Source organism: Mytilus galloprovincialis, chromosome 13 (genome assembly GCF_965363235.1).
Source record: "Mytilus galloprovincialis chromosome 13, xbMytGall1.hap1.1, whole genome shotgun sequence".
NCBI lineage: Eukaryota > Metazoa > Mollusca > Bivalvia > Mytilida > Mytilidae > Mytilus > Mytilus galloprovincialis.
Window position 1 is genome coordinate 66,180,284 of NC_134850.1, and position 14,013 is coordinate 66,194,296.

At 31.2% G+C, this 14,013-nt stretch overlaps 1 protein-coding gene across 1 annotated transcript in view; it reads right to left on the reverse strand.

Moving 5' to 3' along the window:
- Nucleotides 1–6,647: 6,647 nt before the first annotated feature.
- The window catches only part of LOC143057253 (DIS3-like exonuclease 2), a 38,129-nt gene continuing 30,763 nt past the window's right edge, over nucleotides 6,648–14,013 (reverse strand). The window contains exons 16-25 of the mRNA XM_076230520.1: nucleotides 13,832–13,939; nucleotides 13,305–13,441; nucleotides 12,541–12,664; nucleotides 12,100–12,159; nucleotides 11,699–11,785; nucleotides 10,926–11,073; nucleotides 10,590–10,720; nucleotides 10,125–10,229; nucleotides 9,119–9,286; nucleotides 6,648–8,301 (exon numbers count right to left, since the gene is read on the reverse strand). Of these exons, the coding sequence (XP_076086635.1) occupies nucleotides 8,275–8,301; nucleotides 9,119–9,286; nucleotides 10,125–10,229; nucleotides 10,590–10,720; nucleotides 10,926–11,073; nucleotides 11,699–11,785; nucleotides 12,100–12,159; nucleotides 12,541–12,664; nucleotides 13,305–13,441; nucleotides 13,832–13,939 (1,095 nt within the window). The 3' untranslated portion in view covers nucleotides 6,648–8,274. The remainder of the gene's footprint in view (nucleotides 8,302–9,118; nucleotides 9,287–10,124; nucleotides 10,230–10,589; nucleotides 10,721–10,925; nucleotides 11,074–11,698; nucleotides 11,786–12,099; nucleotides 12,160–12,540; nucleotides 12,665–13,304; nucleotides 13,442–13,831; nucleotides 13,940–14,013) is intronic.

Here is a 14,013-nt window from a genome sequence, read left to right on the forward strand (position 1 = left end):
TGCTAGTAGTCTGTTGTTATTTATGTATTATTGTCATTGTGTTTAATATTTTCTTTGGTCACATCTTCTGACATCAGACTCGGACTTCTCTTGAACTGAATTGTAATGTACGTATTGTTATGCGTTTACTTTTCTTCATTGGCTAGAGGTATAGGGGGAGAGTTGAGATCTCACAAACATGTTTAACCCCACTAATGTTGCGCCTGTCCCAAGTCAGGAGTCTTGTACTATTTTTAATTTTAGTTTCTTGGAGTTAAGTATGGCGTTCATACTTTGCTCCCTCTGCCTCTACATCAACCCCTACCACCACGCCCACGTGTTCTAGTAGATTTTGGTGACATGACTGTATTGTTTCCGAGAAATCTCCGTTTTAATCAGAAATAGAGGGAATGGAACTATATTGATATGAAACACGATATTGACGGTATTGCTGATAACGTAGTAAGATCGCGGTATGAACGTAGTATAATCGTGGTAAGAACGTGCTATAATCGCAGTAAGATCGTGTTGCAATCGGATAACTCGTGCTATGGTCGTAGTGAGAGCGTGAAGAGCGTAGAAAGATCTTTATAAGCGTAGTGAGGTCGCAGAATAAGCGCGGTGAGAACGTGGTTTAATCGTAGCGGGATCGTTGTAGAAGCGTAATTAGGACGTAGTAGCATCGTGAAAGCAACGAAAATTAACATTTTCATGCCGTTCATACCGTGACCTCACCACGATCTAAATTTATTTTAGATCGCGGTTATCATGGTGCGATCGTGGTCTAGTGGGACTGGGGCTTTACATCGTAACTACAATCCACTTTTTACCACGAATGTGACCTACCGAATAAGACTATTTACTGGGTTTGTAATAACATGAGCAACACGACGGTGCCATATGTTGAGTAGGATATGCATACCCTGCCGGAGCACCTGAGATCACCTCCAGGTTTTGGTGGGGTTCGTGTTGCTAAGTGTTCAGTTTACTATGTTGTGTACTATTATTTGTTTGTTTGTCTTTTCTTTTTGTAGCCAAGGCGTTGTCAGTTTTGTTTTTCGATCTTTGACTTTGACTGTTCCTCGAGTATCTTTTACCCTATTTTACAATCATTCCATATACAAAAAATAACCTATTGCTTATAGTTTCTTAGAAAGAAACTTAGGAAAAAAACTTAAGCAATGGTCGTATTTTGTAGACGAAATGCATGTCTTGCGAACCGTGACTATAAGCCATGCACATCTGTTATGAGTTTCGTTTTTCATTGTCTGTTAATTTCTAAAATGCACTTGACAAGGGATGCATTAATACATTTTCCCCAATATACAGACTAGTAAGTATAATTTGTGATGAAGCTCTTTTCTGTCTTTTTAAAACAAGTAATATCGAAACCACAACATGATGCAAATAGGAATGTCTATCCTGTTCAGCGTTTCCAATAAAGTAATTGATGGTATCAACATCAACAACGTTCTTCATCACAGACATATGCTTATTATGTTTGCTCATACATTATTATCCATATGTTGGAAGTATATGCGACTGTCATACATGTAAGAGCTAAAATTGTCTAGTTATTAAACAAGGGTTTATCCTCCACTTTCGACAAAAGATAATGCCTGTATCAAGTCAGGAATATGCCAGTTGTTTTCCATCATTTTGTTTAATGTGTTTGATCTAATGATTTTGACATTTGATAAGGGACAAACATTTTGAATTTCCCTAGGAGTGTGTTTGTTATTTTTATTTTTACCGTAAGACTGGGTGCTATGATAAGGAGGTTGAGTTATAGGGTAGTATTTTAATCAGGTCTGGTCAAGAGTCGGATTTCTTTGTTTTATTGTTAAACTGCAAGAACAACAATGATCAAAAAGTCTCAGCAAAAGATAAACTAGTGTTTCAAGATATTTTTTTTATCTAAAAAAAACTGAGACAAATTTGGTCTATTTACATCTTTTAGGGAGGTCTGCTACAAACCCATCCACTATTTTCCTATCACAATTGTTCATATACTGAGAATACTGTTTAAATACACTATTCATAACCTCGTCGCCGTACAAACGATCACCGACCTTCAATATCAAACAGATTGCTATCATAGGAACTATGCTGGGGTTAACAGTCGATATGATAGAAAGTTTTAATCCTGTGAATGTCAGTAACTTTATAATGCGTCTGTTCATTTCTGTTTTGGATACATTTCCTTTTTCAAATTCATTACAAATGGCTATATATTTGACAATAACCAGTGTAAGCGAACCAGTAGTATTTGCTATCAGATTTGCATAAGATTCATCTTCCAACATTTTATTGAATAAAGTACGCATTGTTTCTGCTGATATTCCGTAAATCATACCATCTTTCATACCAATCGATAGTCCCTTTGGAGTTTGTTGACGAATTTTTCTCAATATCATTCGGATGTCAGATTTCTTTTTACCCTCTTCACATAGTGTTGCAATCAACGAAGAAGAGCCCTCCAGTACGGCGGAAAATGCAATACGACCTGCTAAGGCTTCTGTAAAATTCATGGCAGAACTATCATCAAACGATTTGGAAGATGTCTTTCCAGTAAAAACATCTGTTAGTGGCGTAGAAGACGAATCATCAAGCATGACAAATGAATTAGAAGATGTCTTTCCTGCAAAATCCTCTGTATATGGCAAAGAAGATAAATCATCAAATGATTCGGAAGATGTCTTTCCTGCAACGGCCTCTGTATACGCCGTAGAAGACAGATCATCAAATGATTTGGAAGATGTATTTCCTGCAAAGTTCTCTGTATACGGCGTAGAAGACGAATCTTCGAATAATTTGGATGATGTCTTTACTGTAAAGTCCTCTGTATACGGCAAAGTAGATAAATCATCAAATGATTTGGAAGATGTCTTTACTGTAGAGTCCTCTGTCGATGGCGTAGCAGACGAATCATCGGAAGATTTTGATGATTTCTTCCTTTCCACATTTCCATGAAGCTTATGATTGCAATATTGTCCATCAGATTCGCCAGGAAATTTCATAAAATACGTATACCAAATTTTTAAATGTTCCGGAATGTTTTGTAACGCACGAACGTCTATCTTGGAAGCATTCAAATGTCTCGCAGTTGGTTTAGTTATTTTCAATCGGTCACTGATTGTATAGTTGTACTTGCTTAGAGTTTCGGTTAATTTTGTAAACATTATCGGACGTTGAGATGGAAACTTGTACTTAGAAAATGATTTAAAATAACCTCTTGAGAAGACAACGATGTTTCCTCGAGCTTGTGTAAAGTTGAGTTTCCGTTGTCCTAATTTTGGCGCAGTAAAATAACTTGCATCGGAATATATGTATTTAATTTTATAACTAACTTTACCGTGAACAGATATATTTACACGAGAAAGCATGGTTAGCATCCACTTGTCAGTCTAGAGCAAATAAATAAACAATTATCATTGTTAATAAAAAATATATAAATTTTCTAAACATAATCGCGTCTCTGTAATATGCATCAAAACAAAATGGTAACAGTTTTACCAAAATTACAATAGCTTGTGAGTTTGTTTATTTCTAGGACCAAGAACTGAAACCCAAAACTAACACCTTTAAAATGTTAAGCCCTGAAGAGCTTTTCTGATATAAAGACGAATATTTGAAAGCAAAGGATTTAAAAGAACCGAAACAGTTAAATAGATATTTGACAAAATGGTAAATAAAAACCCAAATCTATCAAACCGATAATATGTCATAACTCGTGTCAGTACCGACATTATTGACTACTAAGCTGATCGTCTGGGTCTGATGGGCAGTCAGTGGCGGTATCGACCCTGTGCTGTAAAAAAATATTATAGAACGTATCTGGTTTTATTTTTAAAGCGTTGTCTGCAATCAACAAATCCGAAAAGATTCCTGCAAAATACACATCTGATCTGTATATGCTTTGCTGACTACACAACTTAATATATATTAGGCCTACTGATTTAATTACAATGTACATGTAAGTTGTGTGTGTGTGTTACATTGGCTTTATAAATGTTTTGATATGAGCGTCACTGATGAGTCTTATGTAGACGAAACGCGCGTCTGGCGAACAAAATTATAATCCTGGTACCTTTGATAACTTTTTTATATATTACGTTGATATTACAAATATCATTGTCAATTGATAAACTTGGTTCTATTTTTGGTGTTCCAAGTACGTACGTAAACTATAATAATTATATATACTTACAACTGCAACTTTTAACTAGAAAATAAAAGCAAGAACATATGCATTGAAAGTATACGTGTCATTTAATGGAAATTCCTTATAGATAGAAATTCCCGACCTTAAGGATTGAGGTCAAAAGAAGTTTTCAGAAAATCTAAACCAATCGATCCGATTGATATTTCAAAAGAACATGTATGATAATGTATTTTAATACTTTATAGCTTTTCTTAAGGCTTTAGATATGTCATTTTAAATACTGAATAGAAAATGAAATATCATACATGTGTACATGATTGTAATACAGGCTTTTCAAATTATTTATCGATCGTCTCTTAGTAAATTCTATAATTGAATATAACATCTACTGTATATATAATTAGCTTAATACATTTACAACATTTTCTCGTGACTCGTTTTCCAGCCATTGTGGTATTGTGATATGGTCAATTTTGTGTTCTTAACTTTCAGTTTTGCTTATGAAGTTTATCTTTAGAGTATCTATATATATTATTATTTTCTTTGTTGATATTACTATTTATTTTTAAAGTGATTAAGATTATATTACAATTTTGGCTGCTATTACACAATTTTTTAATTTTTTACTTAAAATGTCTGGTTGTTTTTTTCTTTTTTTTTTTGGTGATTGGGGGTGGGGTGGGTTATCACACATTTCACTATTTGCATTTCATTATTGATTGAGCAAATAAAAAAAAATATTAGATTTTGTATAGATCTCGTAGCTAGTGCCCCCCTTTAAACAAGTTGAAATTCATACATTTTACTGACAATAGCCAGCTTACACCTATACTTTTGTTAAATATAATATCATCCATGACCTTTTACATTCAGATATTTACCCACTATCCATATTGAATAATATTTATCAAAGGTACCAAGATTATAATTAAATACGCCAGACGCGCCTTTCGTCTACATAAAATTCATCAGTGACGCTCAGATCAAAATAGTTGTAAAGCCAAACAAAAACAAATTTGAAGAGCATTTAGGACCCAAAATTCCAAAAAGTTGTGCCAAATACGGCAAAGGTAATCATTTCCTGGGAATAAGAAAATCCTTAGTTTTGTAACAGGAAATTTATAAAAATGACTATATAATTGATATTCATGTCAACACCGATGTGCTGACTACTGGGCTGGTGATACCCTCGAGGTCGAAACGTCTACCAGCAGTGGCATCGACCCAGTGGTTTAAATAGTTATCAAAGGTACCAGGATTATAATCTAATACGCCAGACGCGCGTTTCGTCTACATAAGACTCATCAGTGACGCTCATATCGAATAAGATATATTGAACCAACATTTCTTTATTGGTAAGGTATTACACAAAATATATTAGCTCACATTTAAATATTATTGACATTCTCTAAATATCAGGCAATTTTGGCTATTTTTTGTTTGAAAAGTAACTAATTCAAAGTTATAAAAACATTTGAAGGTGTTATTTAGTCAATTCAATTGAATGTCTTTCATTTCTATTTTGGGAATTAAAGGGACCAAAACAACATTCAATGGATACTTCATATTTCACCCATGTAGGTTGGTTTGTATTACCCGTGTCAGAGCAGAAAGTTGATGAATCAGGGTTATTTTTAAATAAATTGCTTAGCTGGATACAACCCCAGATGTCCAACCCTGAAAAGTTGGGGCCAAAATGGACACAATATCCACTCTTGATACAGGTCTGAATTTACATTGTAACTAAATTTTTGACACATAATAGGTTTCTGACACATAATATCTGTAACTTAAAATTGGGTATAGGATTCCTTATCAAATTCACATGGTCTGATTTTGATTATTGATTCTTGTTACTGATGTTGTTTATCATATAGTAGCTACATTTTATAAAGTTCTTTTATTTGTCTGTGATAGTTATTACTTTTACAGTTTAGTCTATTTTTGTTGATGTTAATTTGATGAGGCTTGGTACTTATCCATCCAGTCATTGTGTAATGGGATTTTTCTGTTTTTGTCTTTTGTTTTTGCTTGTGTGCTTCGTCTATATGCCCTTTTGTTTTTTCTTTGTTCCTTTGTTTGTATGTTTTATAGTGATTATAACACAATGTTGACTTCTATGCCCTATTTTGACATTTTTTCTTATTATGTGTTTGTTTTGTTCACACATTAAAGTTGATATAACAAAATTTTATGTGACTGTCACACAAGTGAGAGGTTTAGATAGCTATAAAACCAGGTTTTATCCATCATTTTCTACAAAAGAAAATGCCTGTTCCAAGTAAGGAATATGACAGTTGTTATCCATTTGTTTGATGTGTTTGAGCTTTAGATTTTGCTATTTGGTTATGTTTATGATTTTCCTCAGAATTTAATATTGTTGTTATTTTCCTTTTTTGTATGTTTGTAATTTTGTGGAGTCTTTATACATGTTATATCAAATCTAGTTTTTAAAACCAGCCTTTTTTATATGCCACATGCATGGCAACATTGACATATAATATAGGTTTAAATAATTTTATTCCATGATCTTTTTGACATCAATTCATTTTGTTACATTAAAATGTAAACATAAATACATCATTAACAATCGCTCAACCTCTCAATCCTATCAAAACAAAATTCTCACTTATGTTATTAATTCTTCTTATTCAGCAACCCTTTTCACATAAAAAGTCGGAATAATAGAAATACTTATCAATATAACTTACAATCAATTTCAATTGTTAGATTTATTGTGAAAAGGACAAAACCTTTAAAGTACGCTTATGTGGGGGGAGGGGGTCTGCTTCTTTAAACCAATGAAATGTAGGCAATACTTTCCAATTGATTTGAGACCATTAAGTTGATAATTAATGCTTAGGGTAACCTAGAAAAACGATGGGAATTAATGGGAGCTGCCAAGTTGTATATTTTAGCTTTGGATATTAAAATTATAAATTTACCATTTTCTTAAATTCTTGAACAATAAAGTTTAAGATAGAACTTGTTGATACTATCTTGGAAACATCATTTCTTAAGTTGTATATTTTAGCTTTGGATATTCAAATTATAAATTTACCATTTTCTTAAATTCTTGAACAATAAAGTTTAAGATAGAACTTGTTGATACTATCTTGGAAACATCATTTCTTAAGTTGTATATTTTAGCTTTGGATATTCAAATTATAAATTTACCATTTTCTTAAATTCTTGAACAATAAAGTTTAAGATAGAACTTGTTGATACTATCTTGGAAACATCATTTCTTAAGTTGTATATTTTAGCTTTGGATATTCAAATTATAAATTTACCATTTTCTTAAATTCTTGAACAATAAAGTTTAAGATAGAACTTTTTGATACTATCTTGAAAATATAATTTCTTAAACATCACAGTGCTTATTTTTACACAAATCCTTAAAATATTTTTGAAACATCAAAATATAGTAATATCAAAGAATCTGCAATTTTGCCAGATACTTTTATTCTTGCTTTATATATATGACTGTTACATTTAAGTGGAGATAATCATCAAAATGAACCATTTTTAAAACATACAGGTAATTTTGTCAAATAACAAAAATAAAATGTATCCCTCCCTATGTTTTCTGTTCAAAACTTTTTATTAACCAAATGAAAATGTTCCCAAGCTATACAAAAATTGCAAACAAAAGAAAGGTGATCTAAAGTTTTCAATTTTTATTGTACATACATTTAACTTACTAGCAAATCAAATTATGGGGAAAAAAAGTGCTTTTTAAACCTTGAATGAATTTTAGTTTGACGTCATTGATAAAACAAACCCTTTGAATCATTGATTAGCACCATAAAAGACTATAGATTTTTTTTTTCAATACTGATCATTTAATAGATTTATTCCAAATCTACAATATATTTTTTATTCCAACTTTATTTCCGATGTCACATATAAAACTAGCACAAATAAATACATTTCAAAGTAAAACATATAATAAAGTTAAGAGAATAAAACTAAATATTAAGCACTATTTATCAAATTTCTAATGTTTTTAAGATCTGTAATAGTTTTATGATAAGTACACATCTTTATTTCCTCCATTGCCAATTATTTTCTCCTGAACTGACATTTTTCCACTGGTACACCATTTTCAAAGTTCCAGTTTTATATTTTCAGACTGCAGGTGGTTTTATGATGGCCTGAAAGCAAAAAAAAACAACAATGCAATATTTTATGCTAATAAATATAACAGTAAACAAGAATGTGTGTTTTTTGTGGCTAGTATATAACAGCATTTCAATGAAACTGTTTTTCTTTCTGCATTACAATATTGTAAGATATAACCTTTTAGTGAACCTTATTCCGCAGTGCCAAGGATATAGTGTTGATATAAAGTTCCCTGTAAACGTAGCTTCGATGTGTATATTTCTAAGTATGAATTTTACTGTAATCTGTTGAAGTACTGTTAATGTGATGGTATCAATATAGAAGTCAAGTGTAGACTTTAACAGAAGGCTTAATATGGGGGGGGGGAGGACCTTTATCGGGACTCCGTGATTGGGTGCTTTTAAGTGTTGGATTTTGGGATTGACACTTTCAGGATCTGGAAATTCGTTTTTTCGAATTTCAGGATGGCGGGATTTAATTTTTTTATATTCGGGACCTCAGGATTTAATGTTTTAAAGTCCGGGATTTCGGGATCAGGACCCCTCCTATCCCCCCCTCAAAATATGTTTCCATACACTGTATAGGTCATTAACATGATTGTAATATAAATATCAATTGAAAAACAACAGGTGTCACATGTTCAGTGGGATCAGCCTACACTTCCTGAGCACCTGAAATCAGAACCTGTTTTCAGTGGGGTTGTGTTACTCCGTCTTGAGTTTTCTATGAAGTATTCTGTGTACTGTTGTATGTACTTATGTCATTTTTTCTTTTTTTGCCATGACAATGCCTCTTCATTGTAACTTTGGAAAATTGCAGACATTTTATTTTGGTGTTGATTTAACTTACCATCCACTGAAGAGGTAATTCCCCTGGTTTTAATACACAGGTAACTATAGTAAATATAGATATTTTCTGTACTGCCCCTGTACCATTCTCTTCTGTTGGTTCCCAGTATAAAGTTAAAATTGGATTCTTCTGTTCTTTTGTATGTAATTTATCTTTAATAGCTAGTTTCTACAAAACAATATGCATTATGAAATATGCATCTAAATCAAATCACAGTCTTATTTAAATTCATTTAACCTTCATTCTTAGACATGCAAGGTAACAAATAAGAACGGAAACATCAGCAAAATATCACATCTTTATCAATTACAAGCACTGGCTAGTAGGATATAGGTGATTACTCCAAACAATAGAAAACTGCATGCAATTCACAAACACTCACTTTAGATTGTTCAAATGTTATAGAACTTGCACCTTTATACTTTTTAATTTTTTGAAAAAAAGACATGTTGTAACCGTAAATCACATAATTAAGTGCTTGTAAGCACTGAAAGGTAAAGATCCCTTTTATTTATTAGTGGGAAGTCAAATTAAATGTGGCATTGTATAAAGCATTTATGTAATTGATTCAACTATATCTTTGGACAAAGGAAGATAACTCCAATTTTAAAGATGACTTTACAATATCATTGATATCTTAAGAACAGATATTAGATTCCTGCACCTTCCAAAGGTTATGTAATTTTTTTGACAAGTATAACATCATTTTGTGACTTGACTATCTAAGCATAATATATTTCATTGATATGTTTCTTGAAAAGTTCATGGATAGGATATATTTTGTGTATCAAAATGGTAGTCATACACCTTGGAAGATTTAGATATCAAGTCAATATCCTAGGATTTTGGTTGCATTTCATGCATTCTTTACAAAAAAATATTGTAATAGGACTTCTATATGTTCTAGGTTTTTATTAATCATGTAAAATCAATGTTTCACATTTTTCAACATTCATTTGCCAAATATTTAAAAGTATTAAGTATAATATCATTAGTAAATACTAACATCACAGTACACTCTCTTTGTAACTCCAAACTTGAGTATAAAGACATCAAAGGCCTTGTCTAATACTCCCATTACCATGCCTGTTTCTTCAAATGGACCAGCAGTCTGCATAAATATAAAATAAATATTATAATTACAAAAGAAATATGTGTCTGACACTTTACCCCACTCACATGTCCATATTCGTTGAAAACCATGAAATTTGTGTTAAAACTGTAATTTGCCTATAAATTTATAGAACAAACAAGTGACAAAAAGATACCTAGAGGTCAAACTGTTTTTTTTCTCAATTTTAGTTTCCAAAACATTATCCTTAACTTTGGTGGGTTATTTTCTCATTGGCAATAATATTTCATTATAACATTCATTTTCCTCAATTTTGTATAAAGAAAATAGATTTATATAGAACAAATATTAAGTAAAGGTGTTGGAAGTTTCCTTGTGATTTTCTTGTAGTCTACTCACCTTGACGAAGACAGCAAAGAACAGCTCTGAACTTAATTCTGATGCTCGTTTACTGTTAGTCTTTCTGTCGTTACAATTCTCAGCAATACTTTGTATGGCAACCATAGACTTTTCACTCAGATCAGAGTAACCTGAAACGGAAATAATGTGCTGGAATGTAATTTGGTATAGATAATTACAAATCCTTTTCTGCATACATTTTGATACAATTTCAGGAATCCTGTAGGCATAAGCAAATAATTTTAAGTTCAGAGATTTCACTTGGACTGATCAAACAATATAGATTAGAATTTAAAGATCCTTTCTTTGAATGTCTCACTAGCTTATATAACTTACCTAAAGCAGCACCTAAAGTCCTATGGACCATTACATCAGCATATCTCCTGATAGGACTAGTAAAATGTGTATATAGAGGAACATTCAAGGCGTAGTGACGATACAGTTCTTCATCATCAATACAACCAGTACAGAAATACTTCGCATTCTAAAAATATAAATAAATCATATAATTTGACAATAATATTTTCGAATTTGAGTTTATCTAATACAGATGTACATTCTTAAATAGAAATAAATCGATGCATTAAAACAATACTATTTTTGTTTTTCAGTTTATCATGTTGATTCATCTTGATACAACCTGTAACCTTCTAAGGCATGTAATGATTAATTTGTTTATGGTAGTTACATCCAGCAGATAAAATTATAGGTATTTTCAGAATATTACACAACTTTTTCTGTAAGAATATAACATGCTTTTTCAGTGTATTTTTAGAATGAAACATGTTAGTGTCAGAAGAAAACATCATGCTTACTATTTAACTGACAATTTTAGTTTGTTGTAACATGCTAGTTTATGTGACATATCATCCTGCACACCCACACTTTATTATTTAATACTTATACTTAGTTTGAAAGCAACCATTATAAATTTTAAATTCTTAAATTTGATCTAGCCTGGTCCAAACTTTACATTACTTCCACTCAATTTAAGTAAGAAAGCACAAGACTATTGAGGCAGTTCTATGATAATTTGACACTGCATTAATAAATTAACTTAATCGTTTTCAAGACAAAGTATTAAAATAAAATTTTACTGAATTCCTTACCTGCATTGGTTTAGAACACATACTGACAAGAACCTGCATCCTGGCTACAGACATGTTATCATCATTAGCATATCTCCATAGAGATCTCTACAAGAATCAGAAATACTGTGAAAACATAATAATTCTTTTTGGTATCAATGTTTCTTAAATTATTTTTGCATTCATAAATTAAATAAATATCAAAAAAGTGAAAAAAAAAAAAAAGAAAAAAAAATATCTTTACTCAGACTTCTTAAGGCCAGAAACAATCATGAACTTTCATCTGAGCCCCGAGCAATAAAAGTACATTTTATTTCCCTTACATAAGATATCATTCTATGCCATATACATATAAACCCGTATCACTATATATACACAATATTTAACTGTAGTGTACCTGCAGATGAAGGATAAAATATTACCTGTAATGTACCTGCTGATGAAGGATCAATAGGGAAACCTAAGTTACTGCACAGTTCAACCTAAAATATAAAAAAAATAAAATGTTTGAATGCTCAATTGATATGGAAGTACACATTCTAATTCTACTTAAATTAATTCATTTAAAAAAAATCTCACTACTTGTACAAATGTTCTTTTTGCACCTGTCAAAGTAAGCTCGTAACCAACAAATGCACAAAAAAAATTACCTATCCGCTACAGCAGAGGCATAAACCTAATTAATAAAACAGATCATAAACTATTATTGTTGAGTCAAATTCCAAATAAAAAGTGTTTAATTATCTATTAAAAGGAGCATGTTTAAGATATTTTGTATGTACATTGTATATAATTTGTCACCTTCTGGTAGCAATTTATACAGAAAAGACTAATTGTATTAAAATTTCTTGAACTATTCTTACCAAATCATCCACCATTTTGGATTGTGGTGGGGGATGGCGTCTTAAGAATGCTTTTTTTGGAAAATCTTTCTTTATCTTGTGAGCAACTGCCATATTAGCTAGTAACATAAATTCCTCTACCAACCTAAACAAAATTTAGCTCTACATACATTTGTGATTCTGTCTATTTGTCAAATAATCTAAATTAAGTGGTTTTTCGTCAAGCAGTGATTCAGCAAGAAAAAATTGTTCTAAAGTCAAAATCTTACACTATCATTGTGTTTTATTTTCTATACTCTAAAAAGCACTCTAGGTAATGTTTTCCAAAGCACTTACATTTTGTACATTAATTTTGATATTTTCTGTATAATAAATTTCTGATGTGTATCAGTACTAGTTCTATTCATAGATTCATGTATGTGTGTTTTTATATTGTAATGTTACACCACTACTTCTGTTTAAATGTTTAGACCTGTTCCATTTGCTTACACCTGTCCTAAGTCAGTAACCTGTTGTTCAGTTATTATCATTTGTTGATGTGGCTCATTTTTCATTTTTTATATAGATTAGACTGATGGTTTTCCCAATTTAATGGTTTTACACTAGTAATTTTTGGGGCCCTTTATAGCTTGCTGTTGAGGGTGAGTCAAGGCTCCATGTTGAAAGATGCACATTGACCTATAATTGTTGAATTTTTACAAATTGTGACTTGGGTAGAAATTTGTCTCATTGGCAATCATACCACATCTTCTTATTTCTATGATATATTACAACATAAAACTTACCTATTACTATCCTTCTGTTTATACACACTATAACCATTAGGCATTCCAGTAACTTGATCTAACGTAAACTGCAACTTCACTTGGTCTAATCTTAAAGCCCCTTCATCAAATCTGGCTTTCCGTAAATTTTTAGCTATCTGAATTAAACAAGTGTAGGAAATATGATAAATTTGGAAAGTCTGAATAATCATAAAATAAGTTGACCATTTGAGTTCTAATTTTTGTTTGTTAATCTGATTCATTGTATGTTTTATTATCAAAAAGATGTCAATTAAGTGCTTAATCTCATTAGAAACTGAATGATAAAAGCTTCAATCATTATTAAAAGTTTAATGTCCTGCGACTATTATTTTTATATGAGAATAATATTGAAATAATGAACAAAGAATTTCAAAAAATCATCAGTCTAAAATTATTTTTTTTCCTCAATAGAAGTGACATGCATAAAGAACACTTGACATTGCCTGATAATCTAATAATTTATGTTTTTGGCCTTTATATAATATTTAGTTTGTGGAAATTATTACCAGTTGTAGATTATGTACTGTGTCTTTGATTTGACTGATTGGATATCCATCAGATATTGGTGGTAATTCTTCCTCCGTCCATTCCCTTTCTGGTTCCTCTATAAAACCCTGTAAAATTTTAAAATAAAACAAGAAATATTCATTAAATTATCAAAACAATGGAATGTAAAATGGTATAACAT